General features: G+C 39.3%; 1 protein-coding gene across 13 annotated transcripts in view; it reads left to right on the top strand.

Annotated features, from left to right (window-relative positions):
* Window positions 1-24920, top strand: part of Kmt2c (lysine methyltransferase 2C) — a 191967-nt gene that overhangs the window by 31927 nt on the left and 135120 nt on the right. For all 13 annotated transcript variants that reach the window (XM_040739277.1, XM_040739283.1, XM_040739278.1 and 10 more), the window contains one exon: window positions 12089-12177. In XM_040739277.1, coding sequence (XP_040595211.1) covers window positions 12089-12177 — 89 coding nt within the window. The remainder of the gene's footprint in view (window positions 1-12088; window positions 12178-24920) is intronic.

The following is a 24920-nucleotide window of genomic DNA, read 5'->3' as shown; positions in this document are numbered from 1 at the left end:
ACACCTACTTTTTTTAAAAGGTTCTGTATTCCTGAAAAAATATTACCTCATGTGGAACATATAAACCAGACCCCAAATTTAAAGAGGTTAAAACTACTCAGTTCCGTTTGGGTAGGGTAGATGATAATGATTCAGTATAAACCCATAGTTATACCATTATGTATGAATCGTTAGTTCTCCTTGAGTATCTTTTCTTGGTGTTATATCTTATATCACTAACTAGTTTTCATTCAAATCCATTGCGGAGTAGGATGATTTTGCTCATGTTTCTTGGCCAGGGATTGCTTGATTCTGGTGAGAAGACATGACAAGAAGCTGAGTCAGGAACACGATGGCTGAGGAAAGGAGAAGAGATGCCCACCTTTTTGCATGGGTTATGGGAATTTGAATTCACATCCCCATATTTGCATAGTATGTGCACATACTTACTGAGCCATCTAACTAGGTCCCAGCAGTTATGCCTTTTGGATTTTGAGCTATGACACAGAACAAAAGATATTAAAGAAGAAGTTTTGAAAGAAAAATCTTGACCGAAAAAATGAAAATGAAATGACAGTCAAAACTGGTTAGATGGATGTAGCTCAATGGTAGAATTCTTGCCTAATGTACACAAGGACCTGCCTGCTTCAATCTCTAATACTTACCCTTCCACCCCAGTACTGGTAGATGACCCAGGTGTAGGATTGTGCACCCGCAGATCCCAAGACTCAGGAGGCTGAGATGGGTTCTCCCAGTCAGCCCTGACAACCTTAATTGATCTCTGGCACCCGCATGGTAAGAAAGAACTAACTTATTTTCTTCTGATTTCCATATGTGTGCATGTGCACTTACCCCAAATAAATGTATTTTTAAGAAAAACGTCATAAGTGGAATAAGCAGCATGTTGGAGAACACTTTTGAGCTTGTGTGCTGTGATAAATTGTATTGGTAGTCAGATTCACACTGTATACAGTCTTGCTGCTTAGTAGTCATTTGATAAAGACCTGATCATGTAACTTAGTTTTTTCTAAGTCTTAAATGGGACCACAGTAGAACTTTCTGGGTTGTTACAGGCAAATGCATGTAAAGATGACTTCCAGAGGTTAGGTGGGGTGATCACTTGTCAGAGCAAAAAAATTTTTTTGCTGTTAATAATGAATATGGGTAGTAGAATATTTCAGTTTCAGTGAGTTATGTATTTCATGTGTAAAATTAAAAACTTAACCATGTATGTTAGTTATTGCACATTTGTTACTCCAGCACTGAAGATGCTGAGATAGGAATATTATGGGGTCCAGGCCAGTGGTGCTTGCAGAGGAAAGCCCTGTTACAAATAAAAACAATAACAGCAACATAAGTGGCCAAGGAGGTAGCTCAGCTGGTAAGTTCAGATCCCTGGTCCTCATATGAAAACCATGCATGTACGTGTCTGAACCCCTATCCCTGGGTAGGGCACAGATGGGGTCCTCTTCCTCTCCTCTCTCCAGTGCTGCTATTAACAAGTAAGCACCCTAGTGTGTGTCTGTGTTTGCATGTGCATGTGGAGGGCAGAAGAACCTCAGGTATCCTGGAACTGTAATTCCAGGCAGTTGTGAGCCACCTAATGTGGGTGGCAAGAACCAAACTGAGGTCCGATCATCTCTCCATCCCCATGTCCTCTTTTAAAATGTGAGTTCTGAGAACTCGGCTCATGTCCTCATGACTGCAATGCATGCACCTTTCCTACCCACTGAGCTATCTCCTCCGTCAATGTGCCTCTCCCGCCACTTTCCAAGTGCTGTGATTAAAACCATGTACAACCCTACCCAGTTTTTCAGGGGATGAGAATAGAACCCAGGGCTTCATGCATGCCAGACAGTGTGCCAACTGGGCTATGTCATACCACAACAACATAGTCTTCTTGGGTGGTTGGGTGAGAATTGAACTCAAGACTTCGTGTATGCTAGACAAGCATTCCACAATGTGTTATTCAGCCCCATTAGGTTTTTAAAATTTTATTTTATTTTAACTTGTATTTGTTTTCATGCAAATTCCTACCTAGGTCCTGTGTCAGATACTTCTTGCTTCAAATGTCAAAAATCTTAGTTAAAAAATGACTTCAACACCGGGCGTTGGTGGCGCACGCCTTTAATCCCAGCACTTGGGAGGCAGAGGCAGGCGGATCTCTGTGAGTTCGAGGCCAGCCTGGTCTACAAAGTGAGTTCTAGGACAGGCTCCAAAACAATACAGAGAGACCCTGTCTCGAGAAAAAAAAAAAAAAAGACTTCAACAAGTAGAAATTAACCCACAGGTATAACTCAGTAGCATATGAAATTGTCAAGGACTTAGATACAGTCCCCTTTCCTGTTCCTTTTATTTTCATTGGTTTGGCATAATGCAAGCAGGGGAAATAGAGGAGAAAAACACCAATGCACACAAAATAAAAAAGTTATCTGAAAACATCAGATTGTACTAAACATTCTCTTGTAATATTGTCTCTACCCACCCACCACTGTGTATTGAATTTGCTCTGTAACCCCAGACTAGTCTTGAATTTGTGGCCGTTTTCTTGCCTTGGCCTCTCAGGTACTAGGATTTGCAGGCATGTGCTTAACTTTGTTGTTTTATTTATCTTATTTCTTGGCTTTCCTTTTATTTATTTATTATATTATCCATCCATATCTATCTATCTATCTATCTATCTATCTATCTATCTATCTATCTATCTATCTATCTATCTATCTATCTAGGAAGGGGTTCTTTGTGTAGCTCTGGCTGGCTTGGAACTTGCTCTGGAGACCAGGCTGGCCTCGAACTCACAGAGATCCACCTGCCTCTGCCGCGCAAGTGTTGGGATTAAAGGCATGTGCCACCATCCTCTGGCCTCCTCCTTTTATTTTTACTTAAAATTTTTGTATCTAGCCTGGTCTACATAGCGAATTCCATGCCCAGCCAGACTATATGAGACTCTGTCTTAAAAAAATACATAGTGTGTGTGTGTGTGTGTGTGTGTGTGTGTGTGTGTGACTCATACAGATAAGAGAATAAGGAGTTGGTTCTTGCCTTCCATCTATTTTTTTTGAGCAGGGTCTCTCTTATTTCTGCTGCTGAGCTACATACACCAGCTTCTGGGTGATTTGTTTCGACCTCCTATCTCCTGCTGTAGAAGTCCTGGATTTACAGGTGCTTGCTAATCCATCAGGACTCTTGGGCTCTGAGGATTGTCAGACTGGTCAGGTCTATGTAGTAAGTGCTTGTATTTACTTACTATCTCCTTTGGCCCCCTTTTATTTTTAAGATAGGGTTTGTTTGTTTGTTTGTTTAGGTCTGCCTGGCTCCTTGCTATGACCCACTGCCTCCCAGAGTGCTGGGATTACAAGCCTGTGCTATGCCCTGCTAATTCCTTACTTTGTCATTTTCCCTTTCTATAAAATGTTGACTGTTGTGATGACTCCACAAAGAAGACTGTCAGAGCTCTGCTGCCTAAAATTTCAAGTTTATTACAGTAACTTAATCATGTAGAACTTGGCCTGATCTCTGATGTCAACACCTGACATGCCACAAAGAAAAGAGGTGATTGCATGTTGCAGGGAGGTTTGGGGACAAGTACTGGGTGTGGATAAGAGACTTCTGTCAGTATTGCTTGCATTTCAGTCACATATGAGGGAAATTGCAGAATGTGAAATCAACTGCATGCCTAGGAGGAAAAGAAGCCAGTCAGACTGCCAGTGTGCTCTGTGCAGTGCCTGGAAGAGAGCTCACAAGTCTCTTGGCCTGTAGTCTGGGTGATGGCAATGAGAACTTAGGTGAAGTACTCTTTCAGGAAAAAGACGTTATGAAAACCTTCTGAGTAGATCCTATTATTTCCCACCCCACCTCCAACAGCCGAGGCACACATACTTCTGGAGTCAGAATTTGACCTAGGCAGTCTTCACATAGGACCTGCAACCAGCACGCTTCTGCTGAGCTCTGTCTGAAATCTTTCTTCAGCTGATATTTTTTAGCACAGGTCTTAGTGCTGAAATAATTTCTTTCATATGGCTTTCCACTTGTCATTCCCTCCTTCTCTTTTAAAAAATAGCCACATTCCTCCCTAGGATATCCTTTCCCCTTTACTCAGTTTTAGAAAATTTTCTGTTTTAGAACAATTGCTGTATGTAAGCGTAAAGAGAATAATATAACAAACCCCCTATATGCCTATACTGCCATCACTTATCTAAAACAGCAATATACATGAGCCTAATTTCATTTATTATATTTTGAGAAAATATATTTTATTGAAAAGAGATTTTTTTGGTAAAGAAAGTGAATTATGTATTTTTTATAGAGTTTTCATAATAATGGAAAATACAATAGATTGTCACTCAGTTGAGCAGCTGTCACATTTTAGGGATCTTGTTTCATCTTGCACGATATTTTTAGTAACTGGTGCTGAGCTGGAAGCATAGACACCGCTCGGTAGTTAGAGGTGTGTATTTAATATATATATGTATTTAATTGAAAATTCAAACAGTATATTCCCCCTCCCTCCCCCTCCCTCCCCCTCCCTCCCCCTCCTCTCCCTCCTCTCCCTCCCCCTCCCTCCCCCTCCCTCCGTCCCCCTCCGTCCCCCTCCGTCCCCCTCCATCCCCCTCGTCCCCCTCCATCCCCCTCGTCCCCCTCCATCCCCCTCGTCCCCCTCGTCCCCCTCGTCCCCCTCGTCCCCCTCGTCCCCCTCGTCCCCCTCGTCCCCCTCGTCCCCCTCGTCCCCCTCGTCCCCCTCGTCCCCCTCGTCCCCCTCCCTCTCCCTCCCTCCCTCCCTCCCTCCCTCCCTCCCTCCCTCCCTCCCTCCCTCCCTCCCTCCCTCCCTCCCATACAGTCTTCATTTTCTTTGTTCCCATTCCCTTCTCACATCTAACTCTCCCTTACCATTTTGACTTCTAAGTCTTATTTTTTATTTTTATTTTTATTTTTATTTTTATTTTTCTGAAGTCAGGCTACTATCAAGGCTAGATCTGAGGTTGACTAAAAAGTGATTGATGGTACTTAGCAGTTAAGAGCATTTGTTGCTCTTGAAGAGGTTCTGGATTTGATTTCTAGTACCCACATGGTGGTTCACAACTACCTGTAACCTGTAACCTGTAACCACGAGTTCTAGAAGGTTTTGGGTGGCAGGCAGATGCACAGGCAGATACACTTGCAAAAACTCAGTCATATGCATTAAAAGAAAAGCCATTGATTGTTGAGAAGTCTCTGCTGCTGACTTAGGGTCAATTTTTCTTCTCTCCTTCTCCTTCTTCTCCTTCTTCGCTTCTTTTATTGTGTTTAAGTAGTTTATTAAACATAAAACACTAAGATTTTTGCATATATTTATTTCAATTTTTCTTCTTAACATATTAACAAGAATAAAGATGATGCATATAAGTGTAGCTAACTAGTGTACACTTAACTGTACCATTATCCCAGTTCAACAGATGAGGCAAAAATATAGCAGGAAGAAGTTTAATTTGTTTAAGGTTGTATTTCTAGGAGCTGGAGATGTGGCTCTCTATTGATTGTTTGCCTAGCATACACAAAATTCCGAATACTTCCCTCCATCTCTTGTAAGAAGAAATGAACATTCACTTTCCCTAACACGCACGCACGCACACACGCAACATTTTTCCATCCAATTCTATATTTTTCATCTAGTATAGACATACCAGCCCCCATAACATGTATCATAGACTCCACACTGCCTATCTTTCCCATCAGTGTTTCTGATCTAGTAACTAATGGCAGAGTGAGATTACCCAGTGTAGCTGATGTCAGTATTTGATTCTTAGGAGGTAGCTCAATATTTTACTATGTCCAGTGTTAGATATAGGTGCCTTTCTAGATAAATATATACATAATATATATTAACAGAGTATATATTGGATTAGCCTAATGCGACAATGGCAGTCTGCATACTGGAGAGGCAAGACCAGTTTCCCAGTCTAGACAGCTGGACCATTTAGAACGTTCCTAACCATAGCTGAAAGCTTGGAAGTTCTCTCTTAGAGTCTCTGGTATTCATTTTTAGTTCCTGATACCAGCAGGTGGCAGAAGTGAGGGATGCACAACTCAGAAAAGGAACAGGGGCATGGACTTTTTTCAGTAAGTCCTTTGCAAGGTGCCCTGCGCCCTCAGCTCTGCTTGCCTCTCATTGTCCCCTCATGCCTGGTTCTCTCTAGAAACACCTCCATAGATGCACAAATAAATGTTACTTCTTGCTACTTCTTGCTGTGTGTGTGTGTGTGTGTGTGTGTGTGTGTGTGTGTGTGTGTGTGTGTGTGTGTGTGTGGTGGGGGTGGGGATGTGGACACAGGCCCCATGCCCACATGCCTGTCATGGCATACACGTGGAGGTCAGAAGACAACTTGAGATAGTTGGTTTTCTTCACAATGTGGATCCTAGGAATAAGGAAAATATTTTGTACCCATCATGTTAATGGTTTCACTTGTTATATTTACACACACACACACACACACACACACACACACACACACGCACACACACTGTCTAGAAAATATGCAGAAAAATTTGCTTTTCTTTTTGCATGGGAAGGATAGTCAATAAAGATTATATATCAGTAACTATAGTTGTGTATGATTTTTGTAGCTGCTGAGTATCATCATTTAGTCTTTTCTGGGTAGACAAGGAAATCCCTGCTGATAATCTATCATTTAAAGTTACATTTCAGTTAATTTGTTTTGTGTGTATATAGGGAGGCACACGTGCTGTGGGAGGTCAGAGGATGATTTGCTGGAGTTGGTTCCCTTCCTTCATCATGTGTATCCTAGAGATAGAACTCAAGATGTCATGCAGGGCCTTCATCTCTATTTGTTGAGAGTTAAACACTGTGTTAAGTACTTTCCTATTGCTGTGATAAAATTCCATGATCAAGAAAACTAATGGAAAAAAGTATTTATTTGGGATTATGGTTATAGAGCAGTGGTTATCAACTGTTTGTCGTGACCCCTTTGGGGGTCACATACCAGATCTCCTGCACTTCAGATATTTATATTACAATTCATAACAGTAGTAAAATTGCAGTTATGAAGTAGCAATGGAATAGTTTTGTGTTTGGGGACACCACAACATGAGGACCTTTATTAAGGGGTTGCAGCATTAGGAAGGTTGAGGACCACTGTCTTAAAGGCTTAGATTTGTCATGATGGGGAGACATGGTAGCTGGAGCAGGAAGTGGAGAGCTCATTATGGACCACAAGTATAAAGTATGCCAACCTTTTAACTCGCTAAGCCTACCCCCAGTTACATGCCTTCTCTAACAAGGCCTCATTTTCTAAGCCCCAAAAGAGCACTACCTAAGCCTCTAGAGGACATTTGTCATTCAAACCAATACAAGCACAGTGCCTAGATGAATGCCCTACGTTTAATGACTGTACTTTTATTTTTCCAATATAGTATTTTTATTCATTATCTGGAAATTTCACATGAAGCCCCCCAATCACACCCACCATTCTTCAGTCCTCCCAGGCCTGCCTCCCACCCTTGTGATTCCCCTCCCCTGTATAAAAAAACCAACCCAAACCACAAGTTAAATTTGCTCCATGGTCAAACTCTCAGTAACCAGTCCCTTAAAGAAAACTGTCTTTCCCTACCTGCTCCCCAGCCATTGTTACAAATTTAAAGAGTTGTCTTCAATGGTTTCTTGTGTAGGCTGTTACTTTTTTGAGGGGTTAGGAGTAGAGGTTGTTACTGAAGCATTCTATATCTCTTTCTCTACTGTGAATCTGCAGTCATCAATGCTACTGTAAAAAGTAGCTTTCTTACTCTTTTTATAGTCAGTGGGAGTACAGATTATGAATTCCCACATCGTTTCTGGTGACAGCATGAATCTTGGATACCCACATGGTTTCCAGTGGACATTAATGCAGCTCTCTGCCAACCTGGCCCACCCACATCAACCTGGCGCCTGGCAGCAGCACAGCCCAGGGCCATCAGCATCATACAGCCCCTGGCTCTAGTAAGATCATGCATCCAAAAATGACTCTCAGAGGCAGTAGAGACCACAGACACAATGTGATCTCAGGTTGGCTGCACAGGCCACTCCCACGAACATATCCCATCCGTCTCCCTGCCCTCCCACAGCATGGCTTACAGGCTTCATTTGCCCCACAGATCATGGGCATCTGCATGGCCCTCAGTGATGATATGCAACCTTCTCTCACACCTGTCATCCATCACCTTTGAGTCTCTAGCTGTTTGTCTCCACCACACATACTCCTCTCTGTTCCTCTACTATCCCACCTTTCCACTGCATATTCCTTTGTTTTAGTGGCATTGTAAACTGCAGTCAGTGTGTCAAACAGTACTTCCTTCCTTTTGCCTAAACAGCTTTACATAGAAATATTCATTGCAGTGAGTCATTGGTCTGGTTCAAGGTCTTTGATTTCTGATGCATTATAAACCATTGCTGGGACTCATCTCAGATATCCTGCTGTTTCTCAGAGTCCGGGAGATACTGCAGCTAGGCATAGCGTTTGGGGGCAGGTTCCTTTAGAGCTCCAGGCTGCAACATACCTTGCTGTTTTTGATGTCAGCCTCCCTGAGGCTGGCCAGGCTCTACTTCTGTGCTTGTAGCTTGGAGGCAGCACCACTGCCCACCCCCTCTCTATTTCCCAGCAGGGCAAGCAGCAGAGGCTGCAATCATTGCAGCTCTAAAGTGGTGGTGGCAGTGGCCGTGGGGGTGGCAGTGGGGTGGGGGAATCCATCCTCAGGCCAGGACTGGCCCCATTTAGTGATGACATCTGAATCGGTAAGACTGGCTCCTCTATATACTCCTACAGTTCAAAGATGGAGTAGATGTTGTGTGGGTCCGATTCGAAGTTGGATCTGCAGTTGGTCAGCAAGGAGATTCTGCAGCCTGCTCTGGACTTGACTTTTGTGATTTGCTGATTACTCATGATAAATTCTCAACTTCTTTTCCTGATCCAAACGTTATGCAAATTCTAATGACTTTTTTGTGGCTTTTATTTTTTTTTTTAGTTTTTATTTGTATTTTATGTGCATTGGTGTTTTACTTGCATATATGTCTGCGTGACAATGTTGAATCCCCTGGAACTAGAGTTACAGGCAGTTGTGAACTGCCCTGTGGATACTGGGAATTGAACTTGGGTCCTCTGGAAGAACAGTCAGTGCTCTTAACTACTGAGCAGATGCATCTCTCCAGCTCCTCTTATGCTTTTAATAATGACAAATATCACTAAAGATTAATTATGGCAATTTCTGTTCTTACTAGTAATATATTTGTGGTGTGGTGACACAAGCCTTCAATGCTAGAGGAATGAAGCCCTGATAAATAATTATATTTTTTCTGTTAAAATACATGATGACCAAGGCAACTCTTATAAAAAGAAGCATTTAACTGGGTACTTGCTTACATTTTCAGAGGTTTAGTACATTGTTATCATGGCAGCAGCATAGTGGCATGCATGGTGCTGCAGTAGTAGCTGTGAACTATATCCTCATCTGCAAGCAGAGAGGCTGAGAGAGAGAGAGAGAGACTGGACTTGGCATGTGCTTTTAAAGTCTCAAAGCCCCCCTAGGACAAGGCCATACTTCCTAATCCTTCTAATCCTTTCAAAGAATTCCACTCTCTGGTGACTAATCATTCAAATATATGAACCAGTGGGGGTTATTCTTTAAGCCACTGCATTTTGCATCACAGATTCCATTTCAAAGGGAAAGTTACCTCTTTACTTATCCTGAAAATTGTAGAAGCTATATAATTTCAAGAACGTATTTTCATATTTTCCATTTAAAATGATTATTTGTAGGTTTCGTAAGTCATTTGGGATGGAAAGGATCTTCTGGAGATGAAAAGAATGAAGGATGGGAAGCAAGATGTTATTTGTTTAAAAGGCTTTAAATGTTAATCCTGGGAGTTGAGTATTTCTTTGCTGTGTTGTAGATGATTTTATGGATTTTTTTCACATTTTATTTAGAGTATTTGTGTTGGTACATGGAGCACCACTGTACATGTGTAGAGGTCAGGTGGTTCTTTCCTTCTACCACGTGTGTAGAGTATAGTCTTCCTTTGCCAGGTGCCTGGGCCTAGAGGCTCAGCCCTAAAGTCTCCTACACTGAACTCTGTCGTCTTGTTTGGTTACAACCATAAACCACTGAGCCATTTTGCCTGATCTTTTATGAATTTTTGACCATTAAAAAATGCAGAATTGGTAAGATAGTTTGGAAGAGAGGCAGATACTGGCACTCCATGCAAGAGAAGCCAGGTAGCGAAACATTTCTCTGTGAGATAACTGCATGCAAAGAAGTGGCAAATGTAATTTATTACTACAAAGAGTTCAAAATGACCAATCAAATGTCATCTTAGCTTCAAATGCCAGGAGATCATTTCTTTAACCAAATTTTAAGATTTATGGAATGTCTAGTCCTATTTAGCAATTTTTTAAAACATTAGAACTTTATACTTCGTGATATTAAGAAAATTTATATGTATGTGTATGGGTCTGTGTCTAAATGCCACTTGTGAGTAGGAGCTCCCAGAGACCAGGAGAGTGCATCAGGTTGTCTGGATCTAGAGTTAACAGGTGGTTTTTAGATGCCTGATAATGGGTGCTGGGAATTGAACTCAGGTCCTAGAAGAGCAGGAAGTACTCTTAACTACTATGCCATATGTGAACTCTAGTTCACATATCTTTAAATATTTTATGGTATCTAAATTTTATCATAAAATAATTGGGGAAAAGTGGAACTCTTATATTTATTAGTACTGCAGTAGACAAAGAAGATAGATAATAGAACCTGATTTCTTGGCAGGGGTATTGTAGGGTGTTTAGCAGCACCACTGGACTCTACTGGCTAGGCAGAGAGTAGTTTCTCCACACCATATTTCACCACAACAAATATTTCAGGTATTTCCTGGGGGACAACCACTCACCCTATTGAGAACCACTATTGAATAAGGGCCACTAAATATGCCTAGAAGAGTGCTCTGCATGTAATCAAAAATTTTTTTTTATTTTAAATGAACTGTCAGCTTTTGGCTGTGAATTAAAACAATAAAACTGTGTTGTCTGCTGCAGTTAATGAACAAGATATCTGTTGAACAGCTCTTTCGTATTTCACTTTAATTAATTAATTTTTCTGTTGGTGATTGAACCCAGGGTCTCATACATATTAGATAAGTTTTCTACCACTAAGCTATATAGCTTGTTCTTATCTTTTATTCTAGATATACATACTGATACTGATAATTGAGATTGGGTCACATTTGTAGCCCTGGCTGGATTGGAATTTGCCATGTAGACCAGGCTGACCTTAAACGCTTAGAGATCCAATTGAGGACTGGGATTAAAGGTTTGAACTACCAGGTCTGGCCACTTACATATGCTATTTGTCGTTTATTTGTTTGTTTTCCTCTTAAATTTACTTAATCTTATTACTGCTGGCTTATTTCTATGTTTCTAAGTTTGCATATACACATGAGCAAATCTTGGAGCATTTGTGGAGGTTCGGCAACTACAGGGGTTAGTTTACTCCTTTCACCTTGTAGGTCCTAACTCAGGATACCAGGGTTGGAGACAAGTACCTTTACCCTCTGAATTATCTTCTGACCCAATTACTTAGGCTTTTAGTAAATTTAAATTTCACTGAGTGTAGAATATAACCTTTTTAAAGTCTGAACTTTGTAAAGAACTTACTAGGAATGTAGAAGTCACTAATGGATACAGAGAAAGTCTTGGAAAGGTCAAGTCCTGAATCAAAGTCCCAAATCAGCACTTCCAAACTTAAGATATTTATTAACTTGGCTAGCCCTCACATTTAGGTTTTAAGGGAGAAAAGCTTTTATATTTCTTGATTCACTATTATGCTGGAGAAAGCTTAAATTTTATTTGTTATACTTTCCAAGTTTGCTTTGTATCTAAGTGTTTAAATCTAAGCCTTAAAATTTAACGTTTATCTGGATGTGGTGCTACATGCTATCCATCTCAGTAGTTGGAAGGACGAGGCAGGTAGTTTAGGAGATCAAGGACACCCTGGGTTATATCTAAGAATGTCTCAAAAAACAACAACCAAGCAAAAATTTTAGTGTTTAACTTTATGTGATCATTGTTGTTATTATTTATCTTTTTTGCTATAGGCCTCGAAATAGAGGAAAATCTACAGTGGAAGATGAGGACAGCATGGATGGGCTGGAGACGACAGAAACAGAAAATATTGTGGAAACAGGTATGGGATCTTACGGAGAATTTTGACAAAAACACATAATAATATATACTTATTTATATACTGCCCATACCATTTGTATACAAATGTACTGTTATCATTGGTCTATACACAAAACAGTCTTCCATCTGTTTTGATGTCTACTGACAGAGTGAAAAAAGCAGGTCTCTTTCTCAATCTTTCCCTTGAGTCTTACTTTGTTTGAATCATTTTGTATACATGAATGTCTTTTATGAAAGCTAAATTGCAACTTTCTGAAAGAAACTCATTTTAGTATATTTCATAGTATATTGAATCGTCAAGTAATTGTTCAAAGCTTATTTTGTTAGTATGAATATGAAGAAAAATGTTTCTTTAGTGAACGGTATTGTAAAGTCCTGGGTTAAACCATTGGTTTCTGTTTTGCTCAGTCTTTATGTACCTAAAACATATGATGTGTACCTTAAACATACCTGCAAGATTAGAATAAAAAATCTTAAGTTGTGGGGCTCATGGCATGAGTAGAAGATGTCTGCATGGGATATTCTCTCTGGCAGTGTTTTCTACACTTGAATGCCATCTGGACAGTGTTCTGCTCACTTTGTTGCTCATTAAGAAGAGTATTATCTTGGTGTTTATGGAATCTCAGAAAGTTTCTTTGTAAAATTAAAGGTTGTTTCATTTTTTTCTAGAAAAATATTTATGTGTCTAAGTTTTGCCTGCATGTATGTATGTGTATTAATATATAATACCGTGTGCATATGGGGTATCCAAGGAGGTCAGAAGAGGGTTAGATTCTCTGGAACTGGAATTACAGAAAGTTGTGAGCCACAGTGTGTTTGCTTGGAATAAAACCTAGATCTTCTGGTAGAGTAGCCAGTGCCCATAATCACTCAGCCTTCGTTCCAGCCCCACTTCATTCATTCATTCATTCATTCATTCATTCATTCATTCATTCATTCATTCATTGGTTTTTACGAGACAGCAGGGACACCAGACGCCTCTGGCTTCCACAGGAAACTGCACGCTCATTGCAGTACTCTTTCTTAGACATATACACATAAGTAAACATTATTGTTTACAATACACCTGTATTGTTTTGGAGACTGTCGGTTCTCAATTTAAAAAAAAAAACTTATTGCGTGTGTATATTTGTGGGTGTATATGGTCAGAGGACAACTTGTGAAAGTTCTCCCCTTATACTATGTGGATTGTGGGAGTCAGACTTGGGGCATCAGCTTTGGCAGCAAGCTCCTTTACTCACTGAGCTGTCTCTCATAAGCACTTGCTTTACCTTTTTAAAATATCTTCTAAGAAAATAGCTTATATCATGGAAATATTAAGCTACACAAAGTAGGGATGTCCTGATTATCTTATAAGTTATTAAACAGTGACATCCAGCAATCTCTTTAATGGACCTATCAGTATTTTTTTTGGGCAGCACCATTTCTTTGTTACTCTTTTTTTTACCTTATAATTATTTATTTTGTTTTGTTTTTTTAAGACAGGGTTTCTTTGTGTAGCCCTGACTGTCTTGGAACTTGCTCTGTAGACCAGGCTGATCTCCAGTTCTGCTTCCTGAGTGCTGGGATTAAAGGCACATGACACCACCACTAAGCTTCCCTTGTAATTTTTGATGATCTGTTTCATACCTTGATTTTTGACTTTCTGATTTTTTTTCCTAAACTTTAATTCTCCAGTTCCTCTTAGTTGCACATTCTTATAGTTCACAACTGTTTGTAACCCCACTTCCAGGAGATCTGATACCTTCACAGCAATGCTTATAAATAAATTAATTAAAAAAAACCCCAGCAACTGTAATGTTTTTTCGAGACAGGGTTTCTCTGTATTGTCTTGGAGGCTGTCCTGGAATTCGCTTTGTAGGCCAGGCTGGCCTTGAACTCACAGAGATCCACCTGCCTCTGGCTCTCGAGTGCTGTGATTAAAGGTGCACCACCAACGCCCAGCTTGTTTTGGGGTTTTTTTGAGACAAGCTCTCACTATGTTGCTCTGGTTGTCCTGGAATTCATTATATAGACCATAGTGGCCTCAAACTCACAGAAATCTGCCTTCCTCTGTCTACCAAGTGCTGAGATTAAAGATGTGCTCTACTTTACCCAGCTAAGGACATATAATATGTTTAATAAAAACAACAAAAAGCCGTGTTATATGTATATATTTTAGGATGCTTCTAGTATGTTTCCATAAAACCCTCAAATGACCCTAGTTTTAGCTTTTCCTTCCGTTTCCCTAGTCCATTTGATCCTCCCATTCTAGTCTCCCTCTATGTAATTCTATTTCCTCATCCTTCAGATGTCCAACCTTCCTCTGCTATCCCTTACACTCTGTCCTCTGTAGTTATACATATTACCTTTCAATTATCAATGATTTAGCAGCTGACATCCGCATATAAGTGAGTACATAATCATATTTGTCTCACTGGGCCTGAGTTACTGTACTCAGAATGATTTTTTCTAACTTTTATCATCTTACCTGTGAATTTCATGACTTCATTTTTATAAGCAACTGAATAATACTCCATTATGTAAACACATCAGGTTTTCTTTATGCATTCATCTGTTGATGGACATCTGGGTTGTTTCCAATTTCTGGGTATTAGAAGAGCAGCTGTGAACATGACTGAACAAGTGTCTCTGTGGTAGGAGAAGTGTCATTTGGGGCATATGCCCAAGAGTGATGCAGTTGCCTCTTGAGGTGGATCAGTTCCCATCCTCCCAAGGAACTGCCACATTAGTTTTCATAGTGGTATACAAGTTTGCATTTCCACCAGCAATGGGAGAATGTTTGCCTTACTTCACATCCTCATCAGCATGAGCTGTCATTTGTTTTATTTACCTTAGCCATTCTGACTGGTGTAAGGTGAAATCTCAAGGTAGTTTTGAGTTGCATTTCCCTTACGGGCTAAGGACGTTGGTCATTTCTTCAAGTGTTTCCCAGCTATTTGAGTTTCCTCTTGAGAATTCTGTTTAGAATCGTACCCCAATTTTAAAACTGAGTTATTTGTTTTCATTATATCTGGCTTTTTAAGTTCTTTTATATATTTTGGATATTAGCTCTCTGTTAGATGTGTAGTTGGTAAAAAAATCTTTCCCCATTCTGTAGGCAGACACTTTGTCTGAATGACAGTGTCCTTTGTCGTTGAAGTTTTTCAGTTTCATGAGGTCCTATTTCTTGTTGTTCATAGTGCCTGTGCTATCAGCGTTCTATTAAGAAAGTCTTTTCCTGTGTCAATGAGTTCAAAACTATTTATTGCCCACTTCTTTCTCTGCGAATTCATTGTGTCTGTCTTTATGTTATGATCTTTGATCCAGCTGGAGTTGATTTTTCTGAAGGGTGACAAATAGGGATCTATTTGCATTCTCTTGTATGCAGCCTCTAATTTTACCCGCACCGTTTGTTGAAAATGCTGAGCCGGGCAGTGGCAGTGGCGCTCTCCTTTGACCCCAGCACTCTGTGAGCTAGAGGCCAGCCTGGTCAACAGAACAAGTTCCAGGACAGCCAATACTACACTCACCTACCCACCCCCAAAAGGAAAAAAAGTTGTCTTCTCCCCCCACCCCCAGTGTGTATTTCTGGCTTCTTTATAAAAAATCAGGTGTCCATAGGTATGCACTTATTTCTAGGTCTACAGCTCAATTACGTTGATCAACATGGCTGTTTTTGTGCCAATACCATGCTGTTTTTATTACTATTATTAGCTCTGTAGTACAGTTTGAGATCAGGCATGGTGATCTTGCAATTCTTTTATTATTCAGGAGTGCTTTAGCTATCCTGGGTTTTTTGAGTTTTCATATGAAATTGAAAATTGTCCTCTCTGTTCTGTGATGGATTTTGGTTGGGATTGAAATGGATCTGTAGATTGCTTTTGGTAGGATACCCATTTTTCCTACACTAGACCTGCACAGATATTTCCATTTTCTGATGTCTTCAATTTCTTACTTCACTGTCTTAAGGTTTTTATCATAGATATCTTTTACTTGCTTGTTTGGTTACCCCAAGATTTTTTATATTATTTGTGGCTATTGTGAAGGTTGTTATGTCCCTAGTTTATTTCTCAGTCTGATTGTCATTTGTATGTAGGAAGGCTACTGATTGTTTGTGTTAGTTTTATACCCTGCTACTTTGCTGAAAGTGTTTTATCAGTTGTGGAAATATGGTGGATTTCGTATGTTGATTTGCATATGATCAATCATGCCTTCATCTCTGGGATGAAGTCTCTTAATCATGGTAGATCTTTCTGGTTGCGTTCTTGGATTCAGTTTGCAAGTATTTCATTGAGACTTTTTGTACCCGTGCTCATAAGGGGAATTGGTCTAAAATCTATTTCTTTGTTGAATCTTTATGTGGTTTAGGTATCTGTAACTGAGTCTTTGTAAAAGGAATTGGACCGAGTTCTTTTCTGTGGAATAATTTGAGGAGTTTTGGGGTTAACTTTTTGAAATTGATGTGCCATAAGCCATCTGGGCTTCTTTTGATTGGTAGACTTAATTACTGCTTCTATTTCACTAGGAATTATAGTCTGTTTAAATTGCTTACCTGATTTTGATTTTAATTTGGTAGGTGGTATATACTGAGAAAATTATGTTTCTTCTAGATACCAATTTGGTGTAGTACAGGTTTTTAAAATATGCCCTTGTGCGTCTCTGGATTTCCTTGTCTGTTAATGTCTACTTTTTCATCTCTAATTTTATTAATATTCATCTTCTCTCTCCACCTTTTAGTTTGTTTTGCTAAGGGTTTGTTAATCCTACTGGTTTTCTCAAAGAACCAACTCCTTCATTGATTTCTTCTTGTATTGCTTTTTTTGTTTATTTCTAGTTTATTGATTCAGTCCCAGTCTGATTATTTCTTGCCATCTATTCTTTTTGGGTATTATTTCTTCTGTGTTGTAGGTCTTTTAGGTGTGCTATTAAATTGCTAATGTGAGACATCTGTCTGCCTGTCTCTGTCTCTCTCTGTCTGTCTGTCTGTCTCTCTCTCTCATATGTAGGCACTTTATTGTGTTCCATAAGTTAGGGCATGTTGTGTTTTATTTTCATTCAATTTTACTTTTTGATCTTTTACATTTTAATCTGTTCTGACCCATTTTTATTTCAGTAACTAGGTTCAGTTTTCATTAATTGTAAGCTTTCTGTTGTTGATATCCATCTCTAATCTGTGGGAGTCATGTAGGATGCTGGGTGTGATTTCAGTTTTTTTTTTTTAAATCTGTTGACACTTACTTTGTGTCAAAGTATGTGGTCAGTTTTGGAGAAAGTTTGGTAAGGTGCTGAGAAGAGGTATTCTTTCATATTTGAATGAAAAGTTCTGTAAATATCTGTTAGATTCATTTGGTTATGATGTTAGTTAGCTCCAGCATTTCTTTGTTTAGTTTTTGTCTGGATCATCTGTCTATTATTAGGAGTGGGTACTGAAGTCACCCACTATCACTGTGTGAGGAGGCTCAATATGTGATTTAAACTGTAGTACCTTAGTGTTTGGTCCATGGAAATTAAGTATTGAAATATCCTCTAGGTGGGTTAAAGGTGTGTACCACCATGCCCAGCTTTGAGAAGTTTTGCATCTATGTGTTTTGGAGATGTTGACCTTCATGCTTTGTATGCTAATGCTTATCATCTGTATGTTTTTGGATTTTTTTTGTTTTGTTTTTAAAATCAGGGTCTTTTTTTAATCAGAGGTCTGGTTGAAGGAAATTAGAAGACTTCCTCTTTAGGACTTATAAATAATTTTGAAAGAATTGATTTTGGTTTTATTCTATAAGTTTGGCTCTAGGCCTTTTTTGATATCAAAGTTTTTATGATTGACAACATCCTGCTATTGGCCTGCTAAGATACTGTTATGGTTCATTTTTTTTTGTAGATGATATGTTCAGTTTTATTCAAGAAGTTTTTCTTCATAGTCCCTAGTGATCCTCTGTTGTCAGTTTATAATGTATCTGTTCTCTTCTCAAAAAAAAAAGTTGTCATCTATTCCTTTCACATATCTTCTTTTGGGATAGATGTATGTCAGTCTAACCTTACACTTACTGCTTCAGCTGTACAGCTTCATGTCTGTGAGCACTGGCAACATTCCTACTCTTCCCCTCTTCTTCCCTGGTTTTCCTTTCCTTTCCTTTTTTTTTTTTTGTCTTTTATTATTTTATGCTCTTGGGGTTTGTTTGGTTTGATCTAATAATGGGAGTTGCAGCATTAGTTTGTCTATTCCTCTTCTTGTTGATGGGCAGGCAGCGACTGCTACAAACTTTTCTCTAGTTCTTCTTTTGCTGAACCCACTAGTCTTTTTTTACATTTTTTTTTCAAGAAAAATTTAAATTTCTTTTTCTTCAAGGGCATTTTGTTAAATTTTCATGTAATTTTAGATATTTCTGAAGTTTCTTCTTTTAAGTTTTATTTCACTATAGGCAAAGATGCACGCTAGAGCATGCTATACCTTTAATTTTTTCTGTGTTCTGAGGCTTTGCTTTGGGACATGGTCTGACCTAGAGGTGCTGGATGAAGATTCGTTTTGTTCATACTATGCTTTGCCTTTGATTTCTTTTTTAAAGCGTGTGTGTGTTTTAATTTTCCATTCATTTATTTACTTTTTTGTTTGTTTTTCAAAACAAGGTTTCTCTTTGTAGCAGCTCTGGCTATCCTGGAACTCTGTAGATCAGCTGGCCTCGAACAAAAATGATTATTTTAAAAATTTTACTTTTAATTATATGTGTGTCTGTGCATATATGCATGTGACACCAGAGGCATCAGATCCTTTCTTGGAGCTGGAGTTATGTTGGTGGATGTGAGCCATCCAATGTTGGTGCTGCTGAACTGCAGTCCTATGCAAGAAACTTCTTCAGCTATTTTTCCAGCCCTCCAAAGTGATTCTTGCTATGATGCTGTCCTCTTTGCTTTTGACCCTTTGTGTTTTCTTTTTTTTAGAAGCAAGGTTGACCTGAATTTAAGGATCTTCTCCTCCTAACCTCCCAGTTAGTGGGATTTCAGTGATGTGCCATCTTGTTCAGCTAGCTCTTTTAAGTGAACATTTTATCTTTTTTCTTAGCATATCATATAGCACAATGCCCTTTTTGCTGTCTCTCCTATAGTTTGCACTGTATATGTGTAATTAATACAAGACTCTGTGTGTATATGTGTGTGTGTGTGTGTGTGTGTGTGTGTGTGTGTGTGTGTGTACTCTTGCATATGTATGCTTGTTAGCATATGTGTGGAAGCTTGAAATGACCTCAGGTATCTTCTATCAATTTCCACTTTATTTTTTGAATCCTGGTCTTGAAGTTGAACCCACAGCTTGCTGATCTTACCCACTACAATGACTTTTGCCTCCCAAGAACTAAGATAACAGGTAAAGGCCATGTTTACTTGGCTCTTAAGCAGGACCTTGGGACCCAAATTCCAGTCCTCATGCTGGCATAATAAACACTTTATCTACTGAGCCATCTCCCTACCCACTTCTGAGTTCAACTTTAGAAATCATTATTGTGTTAAAACTTCATCCTCCTTTTGCATCATTATTGATATGTACACAAATGCAAATATATGTACACAAATGAATAAACATACTTATCTAATACAGTTGCAAGTATTTTGGGCAAACCAGTAACTGAATATCAATTAAAAGCTTTAAGCCGGGAGGTGGTAGTGCCCGCCTTTAATCCCAGCACTCTGGAGGCAGAGGCAGGCAGGATCTCTGTGGGTTCGAGACCAGCCTGGTCTACAAGAGCTAATTCCAGGACAGCCTCCAAAGCCACAGAGAAACCCTGTCTCAGGGGGGAAAAAGCTTTAAAAACATTTATTTACTGTCACATTTTAGCTATGTTTGGCAACAATCATCTCCGTTTCTATTTTCCTTTTCTCAGCTCATTTTCTTCATACTTTTCTTAATTCTAAAATTTGAAGGTTATTAAAAATAAAGATGTTGTTGGGCGGTGGCAGCACACACCTTTAATCCCAGCACTCGGGAGGCAGAAGCAGGTGGATCTCTGTGAGTTTGAGGGTGGGCTGGACCGACAGCCTCCAAAACAATACAGAGACACCCTGTCTTGTAAAACAAAAACAACAAAAAATGTTTCTTTTCCACCTAGAATTTAGGACATGTGACTAAAATAAATCTTTAAAATCCATCTGAAAGTGGGATGCTTTGAAGTAATGAACTGTGTGGTGGTGTAAGACGGTATGCTTGAACTTTATAGAGGCATCTTACAGTCTAATACTCTCTAGTTTTGTGAATTTGTTGACTACATTTGTAGAGTTTTACTGTTTAATGCACGAAGGTCCCCACTTGATGTGCAGCCCAAGCTAACCCTGACTTCCTGAGTTTATAGGTATGCGCCACCACATCCACCTCAGGAATTTTTCAGCTTTTCAAGGAAATGGTTTTGTAATTGGCTGAAGTGAAAGTGTCTTTTTTTCACTAATTTAGATTTTTTAATTCAGTCTTATTTCATAGTACTTAGAGAATGAAAACTATTTTCAGTTTTAGTCTTCATCTTTACAAAAATGATTCCTTAGTAAGGTGTCCCAATAATGTTGTTAACAAAATTTATGTGCTGTGGTTAGAGTATGCATGCAGTGAAAAAGTATACAAGCGCACACAGTCTCTGAAGCTTAATTTTGAGACTTGATTCTTTTATGTGTATTCTGGGAGGCATGTGTTTATTAAGGGTGTTTGTGTATGTGCATGTGCGTGTATGAACACGAGAGTGCTTGGTGTCTTCAGTTGTTTTCCACTTTAAAAGAGTTTCTCTAATGATGAAGCTGAAGCTAAAGGCAATTAGTTGACTGTGTTGACTGGCTAGTATTTCTAGGGATCCACTTGTAGTTTTATCCTAGTTCTGAGTGTACAGTCATGTGCCTCTGCACCTGGTGTATTCTGTGGGCCCTTGGCATCTGAACTTTGCTAACAGGGTGACCATGATGTGCCCTATGTCAGATGCTGCTCTTTTTTTTTTAAAGGGGAGAATTGTTAGTGAATTTTTGTTCTTAAAACTTTAGCTGGGCTTCTAACTTTATTAGCTATAACCCCCATGTTCTTCTTTAACCCCTGCCATACTATGTGCATACTTAAAAATCTACCTTATTTACTTATTTTTTAAACAGGGTCTCATTATGTAAATGTCCTGGCTGTCCTGGAGCTCACTAACAGAGATCACGATCTACCTCTACCTCTAGACTACTACCACTATGCCCATCATGATTCCTCCCTCCCTCCCTCCCTCCCTCCCTCCCTCCCTCCCTCCCTCCCTCCCTCCCTCCCTCCCTCCCTCCCTCCCTCCCTCCCTCATTTATTTATTAGGTATGCAGTGTTCTGTCTATGTGCATGCTTGTGTGCTAAAAAAAAGCATCTGATCTGGTTCTAGATGGCTGAGAGCTACAATGTGGTTGATGGGGATTGAACTCAGGACCTCTGGAAGTGCACCCATTGCTTTTAACCTCTGGTAGAGTGTCTGTTTAGTATACACAGAAGATAACCTGTAGGTGAGATTGGCACGACAATACATAGATCATGTTGTGTGTCACTAGAATAACAACTGTATTCCCATAGTTAATTACAACTTCATGCTTATGCATGGACTAAGTGCTCTTTGAAAGATCATTTTATACTGGGAGGAATTATATAATTTGAAATTTGAGAGCAAACCCAAGTTCAGTAACTTGGTGTGGTCATATTGGGAGCCCATGACTGAGTTACATGTCAATTGTGAATGATTAGATTTAAAGCCACTATTGATTAAACTTCCTTTTGACTTAAAACTAACTCTTTAGTAATAGTTGTTGAGGTGTTAAAGAGGATTAAAAGAAGGGATGTATAATTTCATAAAGGTAGACATCACATCTAATTTTTCTTTATATCCTCCAGATGCAGGTCCTATAACCAGTGATGTTTAATAGAGTGCTAGTTACATGGCACACATGCCACCTAGTGGCTAGAGAATTAACCACTTGGTGATAGATAAAGCAAGCTATTTTCCCCTTTCCTCCTCTTCACCTATGGATCATCTGTGACCAAGTGAAACTGGGTGTTTATTTAGGTTAGGGTTAAAGTTGGGAGGTGTCTAGGTTAATTCCTGTTGGTGTGATTAAAGTAACTTGACAAAGAGCAACTTAGGGAAGAAGAGGCCTTATTTTACTTGCAATTCCAAGTTACAATCTTTTGTTTCACTAGACCTCAAGCAGCTGGTCACATCATGTCCACAGGCAAGAGAGAAGAGAGACTATATCCTTGGTTGTTTTGTTTGTTTTCATTAGCTTTCTTCTTATGGAAAACATTATTCATTAATGATTTGGATTATTTATATATAAAGATTCATTGATTTTAATTTTATGTGAATGCTGTTTTATCTGCATGCATGTCTGCATACCTCATACATGCCTGGTTCCCAGAAGAGGATGTTGGATCACTGGAACTTGAGTTCCATGTGGTTGTGAGTTGCCATATGTTGGCACAGTAAGCACTCTTAATTAACCACTCAACCATCTGTCTAGCACCTAGCTATTTTTCTTCTCACTGGGGAACGTTACTACCTACAATAGACAGGTCTTACTATGCCAATTAACAATTAAGACAACCCTCTACCTACATGGCCACAGGCCAATTTGGCCTAGATAATTATTCATTAAGACTGTTCCCAGATGATTATAGGTTGTATCAAATTGGTAATTAAAACTAACCATCACAAAAGATGACTGTATCTATGGGCAACAACTGTGTATAGGAGGTGTTGTATACACAGGAGGTTGATGTCCAGTGTCTTACTCTATTGATCCTTATGTTGGTGTGTTTGTTACTTTGCTTTCACTGTGTAACCCTGGCTATCTTGAAATTACTGATGCAGGCCAAGCTGACCTTGAACTCAGAAACCTATCTGCCTTTACCTCCTCAGTGCTTCAATTAGAGGTGTATACCACCACTTGGCCCCCACTTCATTTTTTATTTTGAGACAGGGTCTCTCACCATGTAGTTCTGATTGTCCTGGAACTCACTGTATAAACCAAACTGGCTAAAAGACATGCATCATTTCATCTGGTCCCCCCCACATTGACTTTTTGAGGCAGGGCCAGTTAGAATCCCAAGTAATGGGATTATAGACACTTAGCATTTCATGTATATTCTGGAGATCTGACTTCAAGTTTTAGTTTTTGCAAAGCAGGACTTTACTGACTGAGCCATCTTCCATGCTCTCCGCTCCTTTCCCCCCAGATATAAAAATTGTCAGTTCTGTCTTCTACAAATTGGGCTTCATGTAACTTAAACAAATAAAACCCCACGAAAAGCAAAAAGTCTGTACTATTTTATTGGGTGACTGGCTAATTTTTTTTTCCTTTATAAACCACACCAGCTGGTGTATAAGCACACATATGTTTGGGTATTCTATAGATAAACAAATGCTGACTGGAATATGTTATTAGTTATCACTGGGCTTCACAGTCTTTCATCTAGACATACTCTGCATGAGATTACAGGTTTGATCTTTAGTTGATATCATCTCAACTACAGCAGTATGTTTTATTGAAGATTAGGACTAGGAAAAGAAGGCAGGTCATAGATGGCATAATTTTCCTGTCTTCAGTGGAACAGATAGTAAAATCTAATTTAGTCTACCATATGAAGAGTGGAAGATAAATTTAGGAGTACCTATTATTACATTTTCTGGTCGGAACTTTTGCTCTCTAGGAAGCAGTTAGTTACATTATTCCTTTTTACTGATTAAAGGCTATAAAATTAAACCAGAAAAGTGTAGACCAGAAATAAAACCCACTTTTACAAGTCCTTCTGTTCCTATAGCAAGTCCAGGTTAGGATCCTGGTTAGAGCCATACTGGGAAGGAACACTCAAGAGCTAGCCTTGACATTGCTGTCATTGTTGATTTGAATTGGTTTTGACTCCATTTCTTAAAGATAAGTAAATCCATCCACAGGGGTGCATGCACACCCACGTTTACAGATTCTGAAGCATAGTTCCAGTGTCTCCTATACGTGCACACACCCTGTCACTCATTGTAAGGAGCAGTACACTTAGTACAGATTTTTGGTGCCTCACTGAGTAGAAATGAAGTGCTCCCTTAAAGCCATTATATAGATGTCATTGTACTTTATCACAGGCATTGCTAGCCAAATGAGATTCCTATCTCTCTTAGATTGGGAAAGCTGAAGAAAGCAGGCATCATAAAGTAACAAGTGACTTCTTGGTATCTCCCTAAAGCTGTAGACTCTGGGTTTAATGTTTGCTTTCTAAGCTACTACTTCAGATTCCGGTCATATCAGAGATTAATACAGCTATTTTTATTTTAAAGTCCCATTGTTAGTGTCTCATGGTCTGATAAATAAGCCACTTATTTTTAATTTTTTTTGTTATGCCAGTTCCCTATTCTGTGTTAACTTTGAGTGTGTGAATTGAACAGCTGTGATGGAAACTTCAAAAACACAGCAGTTTGTTATATAAAACTAAATTTTCTCTAGTGTAATATTAAAAAAATATTCTTCCTCCTTCCCTCTTTCCCGCTTTCTCTCCCTCCTCCTTTCTTTCCCTCCCACTCTCCCTCTCTGGTCCCTCAGTATTCAGAGTACAACTTTGTGCAGCCTGTTTTTCATTCCAACTTTATGGTTCTGGAATTGAATTCAGGTTAGTAGGCTTTGTATATCAAAGCCTTTATTCCCCAAGATATCTCACCCAATCCCCATTTAGTATTTTGATCATGAAAGGTTGTGTTTGATGAGACTTCATTATCCTGTGTGTGGTTGCTTATGAACCCA

This window comes from Mesocricetus auratus, unplaced genomic scaffold, assembly GCF_017639785.1.
Source record: "Mesocricetus auratus isolate SY011 unplaced genomic scaffold, BCM_Maur_2.0 Super-Scaffold_100676, whole genome shotgun sequence".
Taxonomy (NCBI): domain Eukaryota; kingdom Metazoa; phylum Chordata; class Mammalia; order Rodentia; family Cricetidae; genus Mesocricetus; species Mesocricetus auratus.
Note: the sequence above shows the minus strand (reverse complement) of the source record. Positions and strands in the feature narration are given on the sequence as shown.